General features: G+C 39.1%; 1 protein-coding gene across 1 annotated transcript; it reads right to left on the bottom strand.

The window, feature by feature from the left end:
• Positions 1 to 8,946: 8,946 nt before the first annotated feature.
• On the bottom strand, positions 8,947 to 17,160 carry LOC131361158 (beta-2-glycoprotein 1-like). Its single transcript, XM_058402090.1, has 8 exons — positions 17,001 to 17,160; positions 15,834 to 16,010; positions 14,482 to 14,578; positions 13,750 to 13,826; positions 13,461 to 13,649; positions 13,044 to 13,223; positions 10,560 to 10,757; positions 8,947 to 9,202 (listed from the first exon to the last, which is right to left on the bottom strand). The coding sequence occupies exons 1-8, from the start codon at positions 17,074 to 17,076 to the stop codon at positions 9,135 to 9,137; spliced, it is 1,062 nt and encodes a 353-aa protein (XP_058258073.1). The 5' UTR covers positions 17,077 to 17,160; the 3' UTR covers positions 8,947 to 9,134.
• Between the last annotated feature and the right edge of the window lie 4,218 nt (positions 17,161 to 21,378).

The following is a 21,378-nucleotide window of genomic DNA, read 5'->3' as shown; positions in this document are numbered from 1 at the left end:
AAGGCATCTGGGGTTTGTGTTGTTGGAAAATAAGAAGCTCTCACATTGTAATAGTGCTATCAAGGCCACATCACGGCACCGTGTCAGAGATTATTATTATTATTATTATTATTATTATTATTATTATTATTATTATTATTATTATTATTATTATTATTATTCATGTTGTTATTGTTGTATAATCTATAACAGCATGCCCCATCTGCTTTTATTCCTCTCTTACACATCACTGCAAATCACACAGATCTCCATAAACCTTGAAAGAAATAGTTCATCTGAAAAAAAATAATAATAATAATAATAAAAAAGGTAAAGGTTAAAAATTAAATAAAAGAATTCAAAATGAAAATAATTCTGGGGTTGGAAAAAAATAAAGCTCTCACATTGTAACAGTGCTGTCAAAGCCACATCATGGCACCTTGTCAGAGAGGATAATAATAATAATAATAATAATAATAATAATAATAATAATAATAATAGTAATAATAATAATAATAATGATTATTATTATTATTATTATTATTATTATTATTATTATTATTATTATTATTATTATTATTACAGCATGCCCCATCTGCTTTTATTCCTCTCTTAAAACATCACTTCAAATCACAGAGATCTCCATAAACCTTGAAAGGTTCATCTGAAAAATAATGAAAAATAAATAAATAAATAAATAAATAAAAGGTAATTGTTGAAAATTGAACCGAAATAAAATTTGTTAAATGAAAATAATTCTGGGGTTGGTGTTATTGGGGAAAAAATAAAGCTCTCACATTGTACCAGTGCTGTCAAAGCCACATCATGAAACCTTTCCAGAGATTATTATTATTATTATTATTATTATTATTATTATTATTATTGATGTTGTTGTATAATCTATATCTATATATATATATTATATATATATATATTTTTATTCCTCTCTTACACAGCACTGCAACACTCTCTATAAGCCTCGAAAGAAATAGCTCATATGAAAACGAAACAAAAAAGAATTAAATAAAAAAAATTTTTTTAAGAAAAGGTAATTGTTGAAAATTTAACCGGTATGAAAGAAATAAAAATGAAAATAATTGTGGGGTTGGTGTTACTGGGGGAAAAAAAGTAAAGCTCTCACCTTGTAACAGTGCCCCTTGTCAGAGATTATTATTATTATTATTATTATTATTATTATTATTATTATATAATTATATCTATAACAATATGTCCCATCTGCTTTTATTGCTCTCTTGAATCTCACAGATCTCCATAAACCTCGAAAGAAATAGTTCATCTGAAAATGAAAAAAAAAAAAAAAACAACAAAACCCTACAAATGTACTCAGTCAGCCAGCGCGTGTGGTGTCTGAGGTTTGAGTCTTAAGCTTCTCCGGACCTACATGGTAATGTAGCTATCAAGTAAGGAAAGCTTACAGGCCCTAGTTTATCATCATGCAAACTGCAGGCTTAAATTATCACATGCTCGCCTCAAACCACAATGAGCTGCTCAGTAATGTCTCTCATGTGGTCTCTGACTTCTATAAAAACGGACAAAAGGATGTTGCCTGGCTCAAACAATCATAGCAGACATCTTGAAAGCAGAATCAATGTCTTTCTGAAGATATACTGTACTTTGGTGTTGCTCTCTGTCTCTCTCTCTCTCTCTCTCTCTCTCTCTCTCTCTCTCTCTCTCTCTTTCGCACATAAAATATCCAGCATTATCTTTTGTAGGGAATGGAATGCTAAGTAATGCTATGCCTCCTCATAAACCTTAACCTCTGTACCCGAAAACATCTTTTGGCTCTTTTAGTGTTTAAAATATAATTCTTTTTAGAAAGCACTTGTCTTTATGGACACCAGCCAAACGTTCCTACAATGTCTCATGTATTCCTATCCTAATGGGGACATTTGGCTCCCACAAAAAAAAGTTATATGTATGCCCACACACACACACACACACACACACACACACATCTCTCTTTCATTCTCAGTGTGTCTGTGTCTGTGCTGGCTTGTACCCTGTACACTGCTCAAATTGACTTAATTAGCATGCGTGTGTGTGTGTGTGTGTGGAAGCGTGTGTGTGTGTGTGTGTGTGTGTGTGTGTGGAAGCTTGTGTGTGTAAATAGTTCACACAGGCCAGATGTCGTTTGAAGTTCACACATCTCCACTTTGTAGTTGACAACAAATAGCACACTTTTATTCCACGCTGGACATTTGATGTTTTCACATGTGATGCTTCTCCATTTTTTTTTACTGTTTTCACCATAGCCAGAGGGAAGAAGACAAACTTTTCTTTTTCTATTTCTCTCTAATCCCACAGGACATCAAACTCCACAAGGGTCAGTCTTACTGATGCTGATTCTGAAGCTCTCTACAAAGGGCACTACACAGAGACGGGCCAAACAGGAAGTCATTTGGGGGAGTTTGATATGGCTAAAACCAGAGCTGAAACAAGATGTGGCTAGATGCAGAGATGCGAAAGGGCACAGAGCAGACCATCTGAAGAGAACTGACAACTGAAGACAGACAGAAAGATAGCGAGGGGAAGAGATGAAAGGCCATCACCTGTTGCTGATGGTCAGAACTTTTTTCCAGCACTATATATACACACAAGACACAAAAGTAGTCTTCAAAAACCTAAGACGTATCCCAGACACACAGAAACCCAAACACTCAGCTTATATAACATTTGTGATCTTGTTAAGCTCCGCCTTTTTGTTTTTTTAGTATTTCCTAGTACATGTGTTATCGCTTACACACTGTATCTGTTATTACTAATCTTAGTTTTTATTATTTAAAAGTATGCAGCACAAGAATGTGAAAGAGGAAGGCCAGGGGTTAGAAACGTGTCATGACGTCTAAGGTCATCGGATATGACGGATAGCCAGGACCTTTCCCGCGCTGATCTGATGAGGATGAGGGTCGATTTTTTATGTAATCTGATCATCTGACGGCCCTGTTTCTTTCGGGTAAAGGTTTCAGAGGGGGAGTGAAGCCATGATGTAAGATAACACTTGGGGAAAGGTACCACTGCAAAATTTCCAAGATTTTGCAATACTAGAAGATAAGAGAGAGAGAGAGAGAGAGAGAGAGTACATTATAAGGGCTATGACTTCCAGGTGGTGAGCCATCACGTCCTACACAGATGGTGCTGCAGATTAGCGGAATGAGAAACAGAATGCGGACGTGGAAGGTCAAAAAGGAGTATAAAAGAAAGGCAGATAAATCAACATGGACCTCTTCTGAGGTATGGAAGCCCAGCTTCTCCAGAACAAACAAAAAAAAATATCAAGGCTGAGATAACAGAACAACTTTCAGACATGAAGTTTACGCAAGCCTTTCTCTCTCTCTCTCTCTCTCTCTCTCTATGTAGATGATGCTACAATGAACTGTTCCTTCTCTGCTGAATATACTGGGACCACCTTGGATCCAGATAAAAGAATAAATAAAAAATGCTGCTGTTCTGTCCCTGCTGGAGCCATGTGCCTGTCAGCTCCAGTGAAGGAGGCCTGGCGCCTGTTCATCTGACTGAAAGTGGTGTGACCTCATCAGTCTCGATCAAAGAGGTGTGGACAAACAGTATCAGTCCCAGTGAAGGAAGCAGGGCATTTCTGCCTGTCAGTTTCATTCAGGATGTTTTCTCACCTCACACCCAGTGTTTCAGGGATAGGCTTTGTATCCACTGTGACCCTGACCAGGATTAAGTTATTGTTATGGGAGATCAGCTTTGAAAAATGGACTCATCAAAAAAAATCTACAAACTTCTTATACATTCTTATACAACCAATCAAATCAACTCTAATTATAATATCTAGTATGGGTTATGTTAATATGATTATGTCTAGTGTTAAGACTTTATTTTGGATGAATATCAGATTCAGATAGGTATCAGATAGGTATCATAGATATCAGATAGGTGAGGGAGGTGAGGTGAGGTGAGGGAGGTGAGGTGAGGCGAGGGAGGTGAGGTGAGGTGAGGTGAGGGAGGTGAGGTGAGGTGAGGTGAGGTGAGGTGTGGGAGGTGAGGTGAGGCGAGGGAGGTGAGGTGAGGTGAGGTGAGGTGAGGTGAGGTGAGGTGAGGTGAGGTGAGGCGAGGGAGGTGAGGTGAGGTGAGGTGAGGTGAGGTGAGGGAGGTGAGGTGAGGTGAGGTGAGGGAGGTGAGGTGAGGTGATGTGAGGCGAGGTGAGGTGAGGTGAGGTGAGGGAGGTGAGGGAGGTGAGGTGAGGTGAGGGAGGTGAGGTGAGGTGAGGTGAGGGAGGTGAGGGGAGGTGAGGTGAGGTGAGGGGAGGGAGGGGAGGGGAGGGGAGGGGAGGAGGAGGTGAGGTGAGGTGAGGTGGGGGGAGGTGAGGGAGGTGAGGTGAGGTGAGGTGAGGTGAGGGAGGTGAGGTGAGGGAGGTGAGGTGAGGTGAGGTGAGGTGAGGTGAGGGAGGTGAGGTGAGGTGAGGGAGGGGAGGGGAGGGGAGGGGGGGGGGGGGGAGGGGAGGGGGGGGGAGGGGAGGGGAGGTGAGGTGAGGTGAGGTGAGGGAGGTGAGGTGAGGTGAGGTGAGGTGAGGTGAGGGAGGTGAGGTGAGGGAGGGAAGGTGAGGTGAGGGAGGTGAGGTGAGGTGAGGTGAGGGAGGTGAGGTGAGGTGAGGTGAGGTGAGGGAGGTGAGGTGAGGTGAGGGGGAAAATTGCTACAAGAGTTATGAGTGATAATAGGTACTAACCAGTTTTTTGTTTGCACGACACAAATCATATAAACGGACAAAATCTGACGAAGACTCTTCTCTTCTCTTCTCTTCTCTTCTCTTCTCTTCTCTTCTCTTCTCTTCTCTTCTCTTCTCTTCTCTTCTCTTCTCTTCTCTTCTGGCTTCCATGCTGCTCTTCTCTTCTCTTCTCTTCTCTTCTCTTCTCTTCTCTTCTCTTCTCTTCTCTTCTCTTCTCTTCTCTTCTCTTCTGGCTTCCATGCTGCTCTTTTCTCCTCTTCTCTTCTCTTCTCTTCTCTTCTCTTCTCTTCTCTTCATTTCTCTTCTCTTCTCTTCTCTTCTCTTCTCTTCTCTTCTCTTCTCTTCTCTTCTCTTCTGGCTTCCATGCTGCTCTTTTCTCCTCTTCTCTTCTCTTCTCTTCTCTTCTCTTCTCTTCTCTTCTCTTCTCTTCTCTTCTCTTCTCTTCTCTTCTCTTCTCTTCTGGCTTCCATGCTGCTCTTTTCTCCTCTTCTCTTCTCTTCTCTTCTCTTCTCTTCTCTTCTCTTCTCTTCTCTTCTCTTCTCTTCTCTTCTCTTCTCTTCTGGCTTCCATGCTGCTCTTTTCTCCTCTTCTCTTCTCTTCTCTTCTCTTCTCTTCTCTTCTCTTCTCTTCTCTTCTCTTCTCTTCTCTTCTCTTCTCTACACTTCCTGTCTGGCTTCACATGCTTCTCTTCTCTTCTCTTCTCTTCTCTTCTCTTCTCTTCTCTTCTCTTCTCTTCTCTTCTCTTCTCTTCTCTTCTCTTCTCTTCTGGCTTCCATGCTGCTCTTTTCTCCTCTTCTCTTCTCTTCTCTTCTCTTCTCTTCTCTTCTCTTCTCTTCTCTTCTCTTCTCTTCTCTTCTGGCTTCCTGCTGCTCTTTTCTCCTCTTCTCCTCTCTTCTCCTCTCTTCTCTTCTCTTCTCTTCTCTTCTCTTCTCTTCTCTTCTCTTCTCTTCTCTTCTCTACACTTCCTGTCTGGCTTCACATGCTTCTCTTCTCTTCTCTTCTCTTCTCTTCTCTTCTCTTCTCTTCTCTTCTCTTCTCTTCTCTTCTCTTCTCTTCTGGCTTCCATGCTGCTCTTTTCTTCTCTTCTCTTCTCTTCTCTTCTCTTCTCTTCTCTTCTCTTCTCTTCTCTTCTCTTCGCTTCGCTTCTCTTCTCTTCTCTTCTCTTCTCTTCTCTTCTCTTCTCTTCTCTTCTCTTCTCTACACTTCCTGTCTGGCTTCGCATGCTTCTCTTCTCTTCTCTTCTCTTCTCTTCTCTTCTCTTCTCTTCTCTTCTCTTCTCTTCTCTTCTCTTCTCTACACTTCCTGTCTGGCTTCGCATGCTTCTCTTCTCTTCTCTTCTCTTCTCTTCTCTTCTCTTCTCTTCTCTTCTCTTCTCTACACTTCCTGTCTGGCTTCACATGCTTTTCTTCTCTTCTCTTCTCTTCTCTTCTCTTCTCTTCTCTTCTCTTCTCTTCTCTTCTCTTCTCTTCTCTTCTCTTCTCTACACTTCCTGTCTGGCTTCGCATGCTTTTCTTTTCTTCTCTTCTCTTCTCTTCTCTTCTCTTCTCTTCTCTTCTCTTCTCTTCTCTTCTCTTCTCTTCTCTTCTCTTCCCTTCTGGCTTCCATGCTGCTCTTCTCTTCTCTTCTCTTCTCTTCTCTTCTCTTCTCTTCTCTTCTCTTCTCTTCTCTTCTCTTCTCTTCCCTTCTGGCTTCCATGCTGCTCTTCTCTTCTCTTCTCTTCTCTTCTCTTCTCTTCTCTTCTCTTCTCTTCTCTTCTCTTCTCTTCTCTTCTCTTCCCTTCTGGCTTCCATGCTGCTCTTCTCTTCTCTTCTCTTCTCTTCTCTTCTCTTCTCTTCTCTTCTCTTCTCTTCTCTCTTAATGTGGAAATGTCACTAAATAATGCTGTAGTGAGGAATATAATGAAGCTTGAATACAATGAAATTATTGTGTATTTTTCTCTATTATTAACTAGAATATATTGCTAGAATTAAATACACATAAATTGTGCCACTAGGCGGCGCTATTTCTTTGCGTTGACATTTATCTTGCCTAAAATCACTGGCGCCATCTAGCGGTCATATAATGAACTGATGAATCACTTTAAAGCGTTTCTGATGGTGATGGAGAAGAACAAGATGCAATGCAGTAAGAAATATAGGGTTATATTAATATTTAGTGATACTTTATGAAGATGTTCAGATGTGCTCTTCATTTCTCTTCTCTTCTCTTCTCTTCATTTCTCTTCTCTTCTCTTCTCTTCTCTTCTCTTCTCTTCTCTTCTCTTCTCTTCTCTTCTCTTCTCTTCTCTTCTCTTCTCATTTCTGTGCTTTTCTTCTTTTCGTTTCTTGCTTCTTTTTATTTCTTCTCTCTATTTCTCTTCTTTCTATTTCTCTTCTCTTATGTCTCATCTTCTTTTCTTCTCTTTCGTCTTCTTTTCTACTTGTTTTAAATGAAATGTCAGCGTATAAAGGAGTGAGCATTTTGTTGTATACAGTGCCATAAACAACTATACAAATTGCAGGGAGTCTCTTTACTTTCACATCCAAGCTTAATCTGCCTTTTACCTAAGCACCTTCTCTTAAATGGAGGATCTTAATTGTAAAGGTAGAAAATAAATACATTATACATTAACCATGGAGATACAATTGAAGGGCAATTGAATTGCTGAAGCACCTAAAATATAGCTGCTTTTAAAGAATAAACCACTGTTCTGTTAGATCAGTTTTCCAGTAACAACACAACCCATAGTGTTTATTCCTCTGCCAACCACTTTCAATTTCTAACTCAATAATATACTGTATATATGTGTTTATAGATAGATAGATAGATAGATAGATAGATAGATAGATAGATAGATAGATAGATAGATAGATAGATAGATAGATAGATAGATAGATGTTTTATGTTGATTATACACCAATCAGGCATAACATTATGACAGGTGAAGTGAGTAACACTGATTATCTGCTCATCAGGGCACCTGTTAGTGGGTGGGATATATCAGGCAGCAAGTGAACATTTTGTCCTCAAAGTTGATGTGTTAGAAGCAGGAAAAATGGACAAGTGTAAGGATTTGAGCGAGTTTGACAAGGACCAAATTGTGATGGCTAGAAGACTGGATCAGAGCGTCTCCAAAACTGCAGCTCTTGTGGGGTGTTCCCGGTCTGCAGTGGTCAGTATCTATCAAAAGTGGTCCAAGGAAGGAACAGTGGTGAAACGGAGACAGGGTCATGGGCGGCCAAGGCTCACTGATGCACGTGGGGAGTGAAGGCTGGTCCGTGTGATCTGATCCAACAGACGAGTTACTGTTGCTCAGATTACTGAAGAAGTTAATGCTTGTTTTGATAGAAAGGTGTCAGAATACACAGTGCAGGACAGTTTGTTGTGTATGGAGCTGCATAGCCGCAGACCAGTCAGGGTGCCCATACTGACCGCGGTGCACTGCTGAAAGTGCTAACAATAGGTATGTGAGCATCAGAACTGGACCATGGAACAATGGAAGAAGGTGGCCTGGTCTGATGAATCACGTTTTCTTTTACATCTTGTGGATGGCCGGGTGCGTGTGCGTCGCTTACCAGGAAACACATGGCACCAGGCACTATGGGAAGAAGGCAAGCCGGCGGAAGCAGTGTCATGCTTTAGACAATGTTCTGCTGGGAAACCTTGGGTCCTGCCATCCATGTGGACGTTACTTTGACACATACCACCTACCTAAGCATTGTTGTAGACCATCTACACCCTTTCATAGAAATGATATTCCCTGATGCCTGTGGCCTCTTTCAGCAGGATAATGCGCCGTGCCACAAAGCAAAAATGGTCCAGGAATGGTTTGATGAGCACAACAACGAGTTTGAGGTGTTGACTTGGCCTCCAAATTCCCCAGATCTCAATCCAATCAAGCATCTGTGGGATGTGCTGGACAAACAAGTCCGATCCATAGAGGCCCCACCTCACAACCTACAGGACTTAAAGGATCTGCTGCTAACATCTTGGTGCCAGATACCACAGCACACCTTCAGGGATCTAGTGGAGTCCATGTCTCGACAGGTCAGGGCTGTTTCGGCAGCAAAAGAGGGGACCAACACAATATTAGGGCAGGTGGTCATAATGTTATGCCTGATCGGTGTATACACTATCTAATATAGATCATGTTGTACTTTTACTCCTTTAATGTTTAAAGGAAAGTCCAAAAAAAAACATGATAGCTCCAGTGTTTTTTCTTTCCTTTTAATATAATAAATTCGATATATCTGAAATATGGCGATTGAGACATGAAGTAATTTAAATGCAAAACCTTTAATGTTAAAGAATCCTCTTACATTTTTGACATTTCTTGACATTGTAACATTGAAAATGAAACCTAAATCACAATGCTACGTGCCAGAAGAGTCATTTTAAAGTTTTTCTTTAAGCAGCTCTCAGTGTCCTTTTCTATTTGTCCTTTTGGTGTCCCAGGTTCCAGTGGTCAGTTGCACTGCTTGATCTCAGATGGAAGTGAGCCTGAATTAAATTTGTATTTGGTGTAACTGGGTTCTGTGGATGGATGAATGGATAGATAGATAGATAGATAGATAGATAGATAGATAGATAGATAGATAGATAGATAGATAGATAGATAGATAGATAGATAGATAGATAGATAGATAGATAGATAGATAGATAGATAGATAGATAGATAGAAACAAATAGCAGTTACAGTTCATCTTGATGCTTGATAGATCCACAAGAGAAAGAGTTTATTTAAGACTAAACTATTCTCTGTTTATATTTTGGGGTCTCTATCTCAAATTAGGGATTTCATTTGGTTCATTTTCCCATATTCCCAGACTGAAAATAAATGCAGGTCAAGTGGGGCAATAGAAGATTACAAATTTCAAAGGAGGGACATTCTTTTGCTCCTCTCTCCTGTCAATCACAGCAAAACTAGCCAATCACAAAGCACCTGCCTGCAGAAGAAGGAAGTAAGTGCCTCAGTGGAAGCATGTGATTACCTTGAACATTTACTATTGATAAGTCTGATGTGGTTTTATAAACATTTTCTGTGAGCCTTTGTATTTTTCAGGTGATCAATAAAGAAATCTTCATAATCATTGGTTGGTAGCTAGGAGCGAGCTGCCTGATGGATGGGAATCGATTGTGACTAAATTAGGGAGGAAATGAATGGAGCTGATTTGCAGTTTCATAGACGTTCCGTGTTTGGAATGAGGTTTTGTGAATGGGGGGCGGAGAAATGAGAGGTAAGGATGTGAATGTCACTAATGTCTGTTCTCTGTTAAGGTGAGAGGTGGGAGAGAAGGAACCGAAGAGGAGAAGGACACCGAGCCGTGTGTGTGTGTGTGTGTGTAAGTAATGTTTTTGTGGCTGAATGAACACAAAATAATTAGAATATAGTGAAAACCCTTCCCAGAAGCATGCAGCATATTATAACAGCAAATGGGAAAAGGCTGGATCCGGAATGGGATGTCCACATACTTTTGGCCGCGTAGTGTATTTATTTATCAAGTTAAGGATGTGTGAAAAGAAGGATCCGATGTGAAATATAGTGCTTGTGGGGATGTGCAGTGCAGGTATGTTTGTGAAGCAGGTGTGCCAAGATACTAGATAGCAGTTAGCAATCAACGAGATGATGAAGTGTCAGTATCAACATGCGGTATTGAGGAGACAAGAGTGCTGGACAGACTAAAGCGCCGCTGCATCACTCTCTTTAAGTGGACATGAAGTGAGGATTATGTAACCAAAGTGAAACACTAGAAAAGTCAATTCTGTTACAAACCAAGTCAACAAATGGCTGCTATTGAAGATCAGAGTATGTTAATGGTGATATGCGAAATGCAAGTCATTCAGAGAGCGTACAATAGCTTGTGAAAATGTAAGGTACAGTTTAACTCACCATTGTAACAGGCAGGGATCGGCATCTGTCCGTCTCTGCACTGCATGCTCACAGGATAGCCGCAACTTCTCTTCTCATCCAGACAGTAGACAGTGACGCTCTCCGAGTGCAACACCTGGTTGGGCTTGAAGTCTTCAATCCATTTCTTTAAGCCTTTGTAAAAAATGCGTCCCCTTTCAATATTAACCTTGCAAGGAGCTGGCAGAGAATGTGGAGGGAAAAAAATGAACAATTGTTACAAATACAGACTGTCATTAAGTGCAGTTACAAAGCAATGGCAATATACTGCATCATTTAAAGCTCAGATATTTTGTTCTTTTTGGTAAAAAAAATATTTTTAATGAATAGATTTTTGGTATATTAATTAATCAATTAATTAATTAATCTATTTATTTATTTGTTTGTTTATCTTTCTTTCTTTGTTTATATATTTATTTATTTGTTTGTGTTTGTTTATCTTTCTTTCTTTCTTTCCATATTTATTTATTTATTTGTTTGTTTGTTTGTTTATATTTCTTTCTTTCTTTCTTTCCATATTTATTTATTTATTTATTTATTTATTTATTTATTTATTTATTTATTTAACTTTTACTGTGATTTTAACGAAAGTTAGTGAGCATTACCAGATATCAGTGACCCTCCCAAAAATTAAAATGGTCTTCAAATTATATTATTATTAAACAACCAACATTAAATATAATTAAAAACAATTTTCATTTACTGTTCATTTAATTTTATATTTTATTTTAATCCACAGCAATGAAGCTGTTTTTTTTTTAAATTCCTATATTAAAGGAATTAATAATGCAGCTTTTCAACCTAACCTCTATCCACTGCGTCTGTAATGTAACTGAGACCTTGTAAGTACTTACAACCCAGAAAGTATGAATCATACTCATACTGTATTATAATCACACATTTCTGCTTTGTACACAAATTCTGTGGTATTTGCACGTAGGCAAAAAGATAGGGTTCAAAAGTTCCATTGCTTTCCTAACTTAACTTGGTCTGAAGTCCGTAATTATAATGAAACTCACACCATGGAACATGTGGTGCACAGCTAAGAATCTCTCACAGCCTCACAACTGGAAAAAAAATTCAATGTTGAAATAAAAAACATGGCTGACATGTTGATTTTAGAAGGGGGGGAACAATTTGTGTTTACAGATGTCTATGGAAGCAAATACAGGCCTGATGTGATTGCATTCTGAACGTAGGATCAAAGGTTTGTCGAATGTGTGTGTGTGTGTGTGTATAAGATTTCAAGCATATCAGTACAGGTTTGGTGTGCAGTGTGGTTTAAATGATTCGAATGGCTGTAATGTGTGTGTGTTGTAGAGATTAGACATGTATCGCTATACCATTATCCAGTTCTGTATCTGTTAAGTGCTCAAAATATTCATGTACAATTTCTTATTTGTATTTAAAGTGAAAGCTGGAGATCCTCTCCCCCACAAGCATGCTTGTGCAACTTGTTTTCTTGTTTTCTCCAGCAGGTTCCCAGTCCCTAACTGTATACTTTAATATAGTATAAATACTCTGTCTAGATTTTATATGTACTTGTTGACACCCATAGAAGGAATGGGGTGTGCATCGAAACCAGGCTCAAAGCAGACATAAGTGGTGTAACTGGCTAGACGTGAATGAGGTGTCAGATATACACGATACTGACAAAGGTTTTGGGACACCCCTCCAAATCCCCTCCAAATCATTGAATTCAGGTGTTGTTTTGGACTTGGCCTCTTAGTTCCGGTGAAAGGAGCTCTTAATGCTTCAGCATACCAAGACATTTTGGACAATTTCATGCTCCCAACTTTGTGGGAAGAGTTTGGGGATGACCCCTTCCTGTTCCAACATGACTGTGCAAAGCAAGGTCCGTAAAGACATGGATGAGAGAGTTTGGTGTGGAGGAGCTTGAGTCCTGACCTCAATAACTTTTGGGATATATGGAGTTGTCCCACCCTTTGCAGCTATAACAGCTTCAAATCTTCTGGAAAGACTTTCCACAAGGTTTAGGAGTGTGTTTATGGGAATTTTTGTGACCATTCCACTAGAAGCAAATTTGTGAGGTCAGCCATTGATTCTGGAAGAGAAGTTCTGGCTCGCAGTCCTTATTAACTGCCTGGTCAGAGCCATGGAAGTTTCAAATGGTTTGTTTATATATTTCACAGGCTGAAGGAATGTCTTGTGTGCATGACCTCACTGTTTCCCCTGTCAGTCACAGTGACGCTAGCCAATCGTAGGTGTCTGTGAGCTCATGTATGTGAAAGAGAGACAGTAATGCTTTGCACTGCCATGCGATCCTGGCTTCATGTGTCTAAAACAATCCTTCGGCTTAGACAAAGTTCTAGGTCCAGATATGGATATATGAAGAACTAGACAGCAACAGATACAAATATCAGCACTGCATTATATGGTATCCGTAGTGTGGAGAAGCAGTGTGTGTGTGTGTGTGTGTGTGTGTGAGAGAGAGAGAGCAGATACCTTTACATTCAGGAATTCTGGACCATGAGCCAGTTTTTTCACATTCAACCTCAACTGTTCCATCGAGAACATAAGGGTTGTTACAGCCGTACTTGACTTTTTCCTTATACCCATGCTCACGCAACTCAGCAAACGACAGAAATCCATTGTCTATTACTATGGGCACGGGACACGTTACCACTACACAAAGGGAAAAAGTAAAGGAATGGATTAGTAAGAAATGTCCCAAAATCTAATCTTCTCCTTTAACCTCCAAAGAAATTACAGTAACATTCGGAGTCATTTTTATAAACCTCAGATTTGGACTACAGCATCTCCGAACCAATCGGATTTAAGAATTCTTTCATTCAGTAATGCCTAATAATGACTTTCGTCTAGGCTATTATCCTACAGGATGTTGCTTGATGTCGTACTCACGCTTGCACTCCGGTGGTTCGCTCCATGTTCCGTCAGCAGTGCATGTAGCTCTTTTCTCACCAAACAGAGCCATGGGTGGCAAACACTCATAGGTCCCCCCAAACCCGAACTCTACGGTGTCCCCGCTGAACTGCCTGTCATACACGATTTTAGCGTAAGGTGGAATAACCGGAAGATCACAAACAACAGCTGGAGTGGGGATAATAAAAAAAAGCACTGATTAGATGCTGATTTTAAAAGGAAAAGGGTTTTAGTTAAGCTTGATCATGAGTAGTGTGTGTTGGCGTACGTCTACACTCTGGGGTCGGTTGACTCCACTGGCCGGTGTGTAAGCATTGGCTTTGAGTGGCTCCATCCAAGATGTATCTTAACACACACAAATAAACACCCGGACAATTTTCACACTATACACACACGTGTGTCTCCAGTTGCATGTGGAATATTTTAAGGAATATTTGTATTGTAATATACATGTACAGAATCCCTGAAACACAAGTTATGGGGACAAAAATAAATAATTAATAATTAATATTTTTAATTTGACTAAAATTTCTTACTTAACATACTTAACCTAAAATGCTGACACTGGAGACTCCTTCCTTTAACGTTGAATAAAATGTCTACTTATAGAAAACGGTGCCTTATCAGCAAGCTATCCAACGATATCCGTGATACAATGAAGACGATAACAGTGACATAATAAGTCAAAATAATGAGATGTGAAATGGAAATTATGACGCAGAGCTTTCAAAACTGACACCGGAGACTCCTTCCACGGACGATGAATAAATGTATCCTCACAGAAAGTTATTAAGTCAAAAATAACAAGATATTGATTGAAAATACAGACACAGCACTACTAATCCCAGGAGACTCCTTCCATAAACGTCATATAAATGACATAGTAACGTTTAATTTGTTTTTTTTCCTTGAGGTTCAGGGTTTCTGCACATAAGAAATCCAGTACATTCAAGATTCTATAGAAAGCTATGAGGCATTATGTAAAGCGGAATGCATTCACCCCTCCAGGCAGGAATATGTGATGACGGTTTTATAAACAATCCCGTCGAAGTCTGCCTTTCCGTTCTGCAGCGATTCAGGAACCGGACATCGCTTTGCTGCGTGAGAACATTAGAACATAATAAAACTAGCACCATGGGAACATGTGGTGTACAGCATGTAACTAATTTGGTCCCTTTGTACTGATTATTGCTTATATAAAAGCGTCTTGTGTGCAGGAAATCAAAGCCCGCTTGATAAGTTGAGCTGAAGCTGGTTAGGTTTTTGTGAGTCTGACAGCACAAGGCTGTGTTTACAGATGTCTCGGAAAGTAAACACAGCGAGGTCTAATATGACTGCGCCATAAGGGCGAGATCAAAGGTTTTGATTTGTGGATGATGTGTGTTTTGTTGTGTACGGATATTTAGCTGACGCTGGTTTTAAAGAATGGTTCACGATACTTGAATAAGTAACTTTAATGGAGCATGTTGTTCACGTTGTTTATAGGAATATATAATCAGTGACCGGTTGATGCGATGCTCTGGAGTTGATTCCTATTATAAAGTGATTGATTCCTCTTACTGTATACCACAGAAATTTCCCAACGTATAAATTATTTCGAAACAGCACATTGTACTTTTTATCCATTTATATTGATGTTTATTGCTGTTAAGGAAAAAGCGTGTTAGTTCCTGTTAGTAGCTATAAACAGTGTTTTGTTATTATTATAGCTATACTATGTATAGCTTCAGTCTATTTTTTTCTCTTTAATAAGACAAAAATGGGCAGCGTGGTGGCTTAGTGGTTAGGTCTGTCTATATGTGGCCCTGTGATGGACTGGTGACCTGTCCAGGGTGTACCCCTGCCTTTCACCCAATGTGTGCTGGGATAGTCTCCAGCAGATCCCTGTGACCCTAATTAGGAATAAAGTGGGTATAGACAAGGACTGGATGGAAGACAAAAATGTAATTCTTCACATGCAGTTAGAAAGTCCTTGTCACTGGCAATCTCTTTAATAGATAATCTGTCAACTACTTATAGACAACTTCACTACATGATTATATGTGTTTCTTTGTTACATAATTTACAGAAAAATAATGTATTAAATTCAGGGTGAAATACATTAGTGTCTACATATTTATTATATCCTTAGAAAATATTGATGTTCAAGATGTCCGTTAAGTTTTTTCCAAGAATTTTTTTTTTTAGTCCTAATCCACACCATCCTGTGTCATTGCTATAGAATGCAGTGTGAGGGAGAGGTACAGAGAAAAGATTTCGGATGGGAATGCAAATACAATCATATAAACCATATATATGATGAATTCTCTATATCGTCACTGTGTGTTTGTGTAAAAGTCTGCTTTATCTCACGGTTGCACTTCAGCTCGCGCATGGTCCACTCTCCATTCTTTTTGCAGGTTATTTTACGTGACCCTCCGGCACTCGAGTAGCCCTGGCTGCATGACAGGGTAACCTCTGTCCCTGGTTCGAAAAATAACTGTCCTCCGCTCAGCTCTGAGCCATTCTCTTCAGGAGGCCGATTGCACACTGGAACAAACACAGCACACATTCACACACAGAGATATTAAATAAAGGTATATCTCAGGATCACTTGAAGTGTCTGGCTATAAATCCTTCTACCCCTTTAGATCTACTGTATCCCAGAGACCAGGAAGTGACCTAACATGTGAACCTGTGGATGCTTACACAATATCAACAGGACCATATAGAACTGGGGCTTGCTTATAGCAAGAAATTCATCTTAAAACTATAATGATTTCAGAAATCACAGTCCTGGTTACACACTTCCAAATAATGATGTATTGTACAGTTATAGAAGGGAAATCACACTCTCCGGTGTCACCCAGATGAGGATAAATTCCCTTTTTAATCTGGTTAAATTGGGCACTTTAGGCATCTTTGGAGCTCTATGTCAGGTTAAAATGGAGCTCATTACATGGAACTCAATCAATCATATTCCCCAAGTCTGTCTGTCTGTCTATCTATCTATCTATCTATCTATCTATCTATCTATCTATCTATCTATCTATCTATCTATCTATCTATCTATCTTGTCACAGTTTATACCCAAGTTTTCACATTTGCTACAGGGAATGATTTCACCTGAAAACTGTAGATATGTGTCTAAGACCTGTTGAATCATGAAGATACACATCCCACAATGATTCATAATCTCAGACAGGAATGGGTGTCATTTTCTGAGTCTGTTTCCTCTCAATTTTCCTTCTACATTTTTCCTAGTTTAATCATTTTTCCTAGTTTGATCCGTAATTTTTATTTCTCGATTAAATATTTCTTCTAAGCTAAGTGTGAAGCTACATTTCAGAGCTAACGTAAGATAAGCCTGACTCACAGTCTCCTAACTATAAATTTTCTAAATCTACAAAAGAAGGCCCCAAATTATTTCTCCTTCTCTACCTAATGATCCTAAAGTTTCCCCCTCACTAAAATCCTAGAGCATTCAGTCAAATCATAAAACCATCACCCAGAACGTAAGAAGTTAATGCTTTACTTTACCATTGTCCGCTGTTACAGTGGTGAGCAGACACATGTGCCATATAAACAGCAGCAACGGCTGAAAAGCTGGCCTCATCTTCTCAGTTTTTAATCCACTGATATTGACTACAGCCACTTTTCTGGGCTGTAGAAATCTTGTTTAAACAAGCTGGGGGAGGTGATTGGAGAAATGGGGTCATCGTCATTTACCAGCATTCAAAAGTCTCTGACCTTCTGAATGTTTGTACACTCCCTTCATCCTCCTTTAAGCCTTACACATGCAGTTAATGCTGCTCATGTCAGCAACAGTTTATTTCTCTGTTTGCGTTTCGGAGGATGGTTTTCATAGTGTGTTAAAGTGTCGCTTATACATAAGAAGACTAAATAAATCACCTATTACGTAGCAAGCAGGTGTTTAGTATTCATGTTTCTCTTTGTTGAACTGCTATTTGGTTTATTGGCTGTTGTGTTACTGAGACGCAAATGACAAATCTGAGCTCAAAGGTCAGACCAAGAGATTTGTTTAGTGTAGCAGTCTAACTTTGACTCACTTTTTTTCTGCAGAACCTCCAGCCTGACAGTAAAATTCCTCTTTCAGGCTTAGACACCGCACATCAAAGTTTCCTGGCTGTTACAAACCACTGGCACTGGAGACTCCTGTCTATTTACAGAAACAAGCACTACGTCAACAACATGACAATATATGAAGATAATGAGTCAAAATAATGACACGTTAAATCAAATATGCTTTAAAAATGACATTACCAAAGTGCTGACACTGGAGACTCCTTCCTCCTGTCTCCTCACAGAACGCTGTACCATATCAGCACATCAATACTGAAATAACAGGTTATTATGAGATAGTATTTTACATAATTTGATCATTATTATGGATGTAATAAGTGAAGATATGAAGCTAGTGGGTGTAAGTGTTGAGGATGCAGAAGATAGGGAGAGGTGGAGAGAGATGATTCGCTGTGGCAACCCCTGAAGGGAAAAGCAGAAAGAAGAAGAAGAAGACTAGCTGATCATTATTAAATAATGATCAGCTGGCCTCCATCTTTTCACAGATCTTCAATAGATCACTGGAGTTGGGCGAAGTCCCTGCCTGCTTCAAACATTCAACCATCATCCCCGTCCCAAAGAAACCCAAGATAACAGGACTTAATTACTACAGACCTGTTGCTTTAACGTCTGTGGTCTTGAAGTCGTTTGAAAGACTGGTGTTGGCTTATCTAAAGAACATCACTGGACCCTTACTGGACCCCCTGCAGTTTGCTTACCGAGCAAAAAGGTTGGTGGATGATGCAGTCAACATGGGACTGCTCTTCTTCCTACAGCATCTGGATAAATCAGGGACTTATGTGAAGCTCCTGTTCGTGGACTTCAGTTCGGCCTTCGACACCATCATCCCAACACTCCTCCAAACCAAACTAACCCAGCTCTCTGTTTCTAGCTCTATCTGTCAGTGGATTACCAGTGGATTATGGTGCTCCCTTGCCCACCCTTCAAGAACTGTATACCTCCAGAGTGAGGAAAAGAGCTCAGAAAATCCCTCGGGACCCCTCACATCCAAGCCATCTCCTTTTTGAACTTATGCCATCTGGCCTGCGCTACAGAGCACCAAATACTAGGACAGCCAGGCAGTTTTCCCCCAAGCAATCTCAACCTCATGAACAGTTAAATGTTCCCCCCATTGTGCAATAAAAATATGTGCAATAACCTTATATTTATTTGTTACCACTCTACATCTCATCTTATTCTATTCTACATGTACAATTTATTTTATTTTTCTATTTAAATGTGTATTTCTATTTCTTATCCCGTTTTTATTATTGTTGTCTCGGTGCACTGGAGCTTATGACAGTAACACGAATTCCTTGTATGCTCTTTCTGATTCGGATTCTGATATTATATTGAAATACTGACCAAAGCTCTAATACTGGCGACTCCTTCCTTGAACATTAGATAAATGACACAGAACTTCAGGTGACCTAAAAGGTGGATTGACATCGAACTGCATTTAAGAAACAGTTATCCAAGATGGTGGCTTATCTAATGCAGCACACACATGCAAATATTTCATATAGCTTTTTTTTTAAATAAAAAGCCTCAAGGCAAAACTAAGGAAGAAAACGTCCAGACGTCAAGGATATCCTGGTTCCTTGATGACATTTGAAGTGAGATTAAGTGACATGTAAGTGAATGAGGGAAGGTGTATGTATTTTTTATTTAGCTCCAATCAACAATTGTGATCTTGGCATTGCATTAAAGCACATGGAGGCAACATTCCACAAGGACAAAACATATTCTGTGTCAAAACAGGCAAAGGTCAAAACCAGAAGTACAGTGGTGCAAAATTCTGAGAACGAGGTTGAACATTAATGCTGAAATCGAATGTATATGGAAAATGGAAAAACTTTCAGCTTAGAATTCCCAAGATTCCCAACATCCACATCAACTGAGCTGTCAGATAAACACACCTGACAGCATATCAGCTTGGTGGAACACACAGGATTTCACCTAGCATCATTTTCTTGCATATTTTCATTCGCTTGATACAGTATTTAGATTTTTCTAAATGGATGTGGTAGCTTAGTGGTTAAGGTGTTGGACCACCGATTGGAAGGTTCGCCAAATGTCCACCCTGGGCCCCTGAGCAAGTTCTATAAAATGAGGTAAGTTGCTCTGGATAAGGTTGCTATAAACATATGATGAATGCATGAACTCAGATGAATGAGTGAAAATGAGTGAAAAAACTAATCAAGCAGCAGAAGTGCAGAAGAGTTTTTTAAAGCAGGATAATCCAGTCCTGACCTAAACCTCATAGATCATCTGTGGGTTGCAGGAGTGAAGAAATGAAATCATCGATGCTGGACAGCTCATGTTGGATGTTTGGGGGACGAAGTTAGGGAGGCCAGATTAAGATGGTTTGGACATGTTCAGAGGAGGGAGAGTGAGTAGGAGGCAAAGAGGAAGGCCAAAGAGGAGGTATATGGATGTAATAAATGAGGATATGAAGCTAGTGTTGAGGATGCAGAAGATAGGGATAGGTGGAGAGAGATGATTTACTGAAGAAGAAGAAGAAGAAGAAGAAGAAGAAGAAGAAGAAGAAGAAGAAGAAGATGCTGTAGTGTATATAAACTAAATTTTTTGTTAGAGGAAACTTCCACTATAGGGAACTGATACAGAAATTAGTTCACTTCATGCCCAAAGTTTGTCAAGATGTTCTGTAAAACTAAAGATTGCAAAACTTAATACTAAAACACTGTGACTGTAAGATATTTACTGAAACTGAATTCAGATTCCAAATACTTGCTCCAATTATTACTTTTTGTTTGTTTGTATTAAACCTAACAACAGTGAATTGTTTCTAATACCTTCGTCATCTGGAAGCTTTTGCTTTTTTCTATCCTGACCAATAGATAGTTTTTGTTTATAGTAAATAGGTGATGATCTGTGCACTAGGAAAAACATTAAATAACAAAAACCTAGTGTCTGAAAATGATTTCTTCACTTCTTCACCTTTAGTTTCTTATCACAAGTACCAAAACTCTCATTAGATAAGTTCATGATCATAAGAAATATCATGTGATTATTATTATTATTATTGTTGTTGTTGTTGTTCCTCTTCTTCTTCTTCTTCTTCTTCTTTTTCATCTTCTTCTTATTGTTGTTGTTGTTGTTCTTCTTCTTCTTCTTTTTCTTGTTCCTCTTCTTCTTCTTCTTCATCTTCTTCTTATTGTTGTTGATCCTCTTCTTCTTCTTCTTCTTTTTCATCTTCTTATTATTGTTGTTGTTGTTGTTGTTGTTCTTCTTCTTCTTCTTCTTTTTCATCTTCTTCTTATTGTTGTTGTTGTTGTTCTTCTTCTTCTTCTTTTTCTTGTTCCTCTTCTTCTTCTTCTTCATCTTCTTCTTATTGTTGTTGATCCTCTTCTTCTTCTTCTTCTTTTTCATCGTCTTCTTATTGTTGTTGATCCTCTTCTTCTTCTTCTTCTTCTTTTTCATCTTATTATTATTGTTGTTGTTGTTCTTCTTCTTCTTCTTTTTCATCTTATTATTATTGTTGTTGTTGTTCTTCTTCTTCTTCTTTTTCTTGTTCCTCTTCTTCTTCTTCTTCTTATTGTTGTTGTTGTTCTTCTTCTTCTTCTTCTTTTTCTTGTTCCTCTTCTTCTTCTTCTTCTTCTTCATCTTCTTCTTATTGTTGTTGATCCTCTTCTTCTTCTTCTTCTTCTTCTTCTTTTTCATCGTCTTCTTATTGTTGTTGTTGTTGTTCTTCTTCTTCTTCTTTTTCTTGTTCCTCTTCTTCTTCTTCTTGTTCTTCATCTTCTTCTTATTTTTGTTGATTCTCTTCTTCTTCTTCTTCTTCTTCTTCTTGTTCTTGTTCTTCTTCTTCTCC

The sequence above is a fragment of the Hemibagrus wyckioides genome, linkage group LG11 (assembly GCF_019097595.1).
Source record: "Hemibagrus wyckioides isolate EC202008001 linkage group LG11, SWU_Hwy_1.0, whole genome shotgun sequence".
Taxonomy (NCBI): Eukaryota; Metazoa; Chordata; class Actinopteri; order Siluriformes; family Bagridae; genus Hemibagrus; species Hemibagrus wyckioides.
Note: the sequence above shows the minus strand (reverse complement) of the source record. Positions and strands in the feature narration are given on the sequence as shown.

Excerpts from the sequence above, each read along its gene's own strand:
- LOC131361158 (XM_058402090.1), bottom strand. The coding sequence starts at position 17,076 with ATGAGGCCAGCTTTTCAGCCGTTGCTGCTGTTTATATGGCACATGTGT. Across the intron at positions 14,579-15,833 it reads GCGCGAGCTGAAGTGCAACC|CAAAGCGATGTCCGGTTCCT; the intron begins GTGAGATAAAGC and ends GTTCTCACGCAG. Across the intron at positions 13,224-13,460 it reads CGAACCACCGGAGTGCAAGC|TGGTAACGTGTCCCGTGCCC; the intron begins GTGAGTACGACA and ends CCCTTTGTGTAG.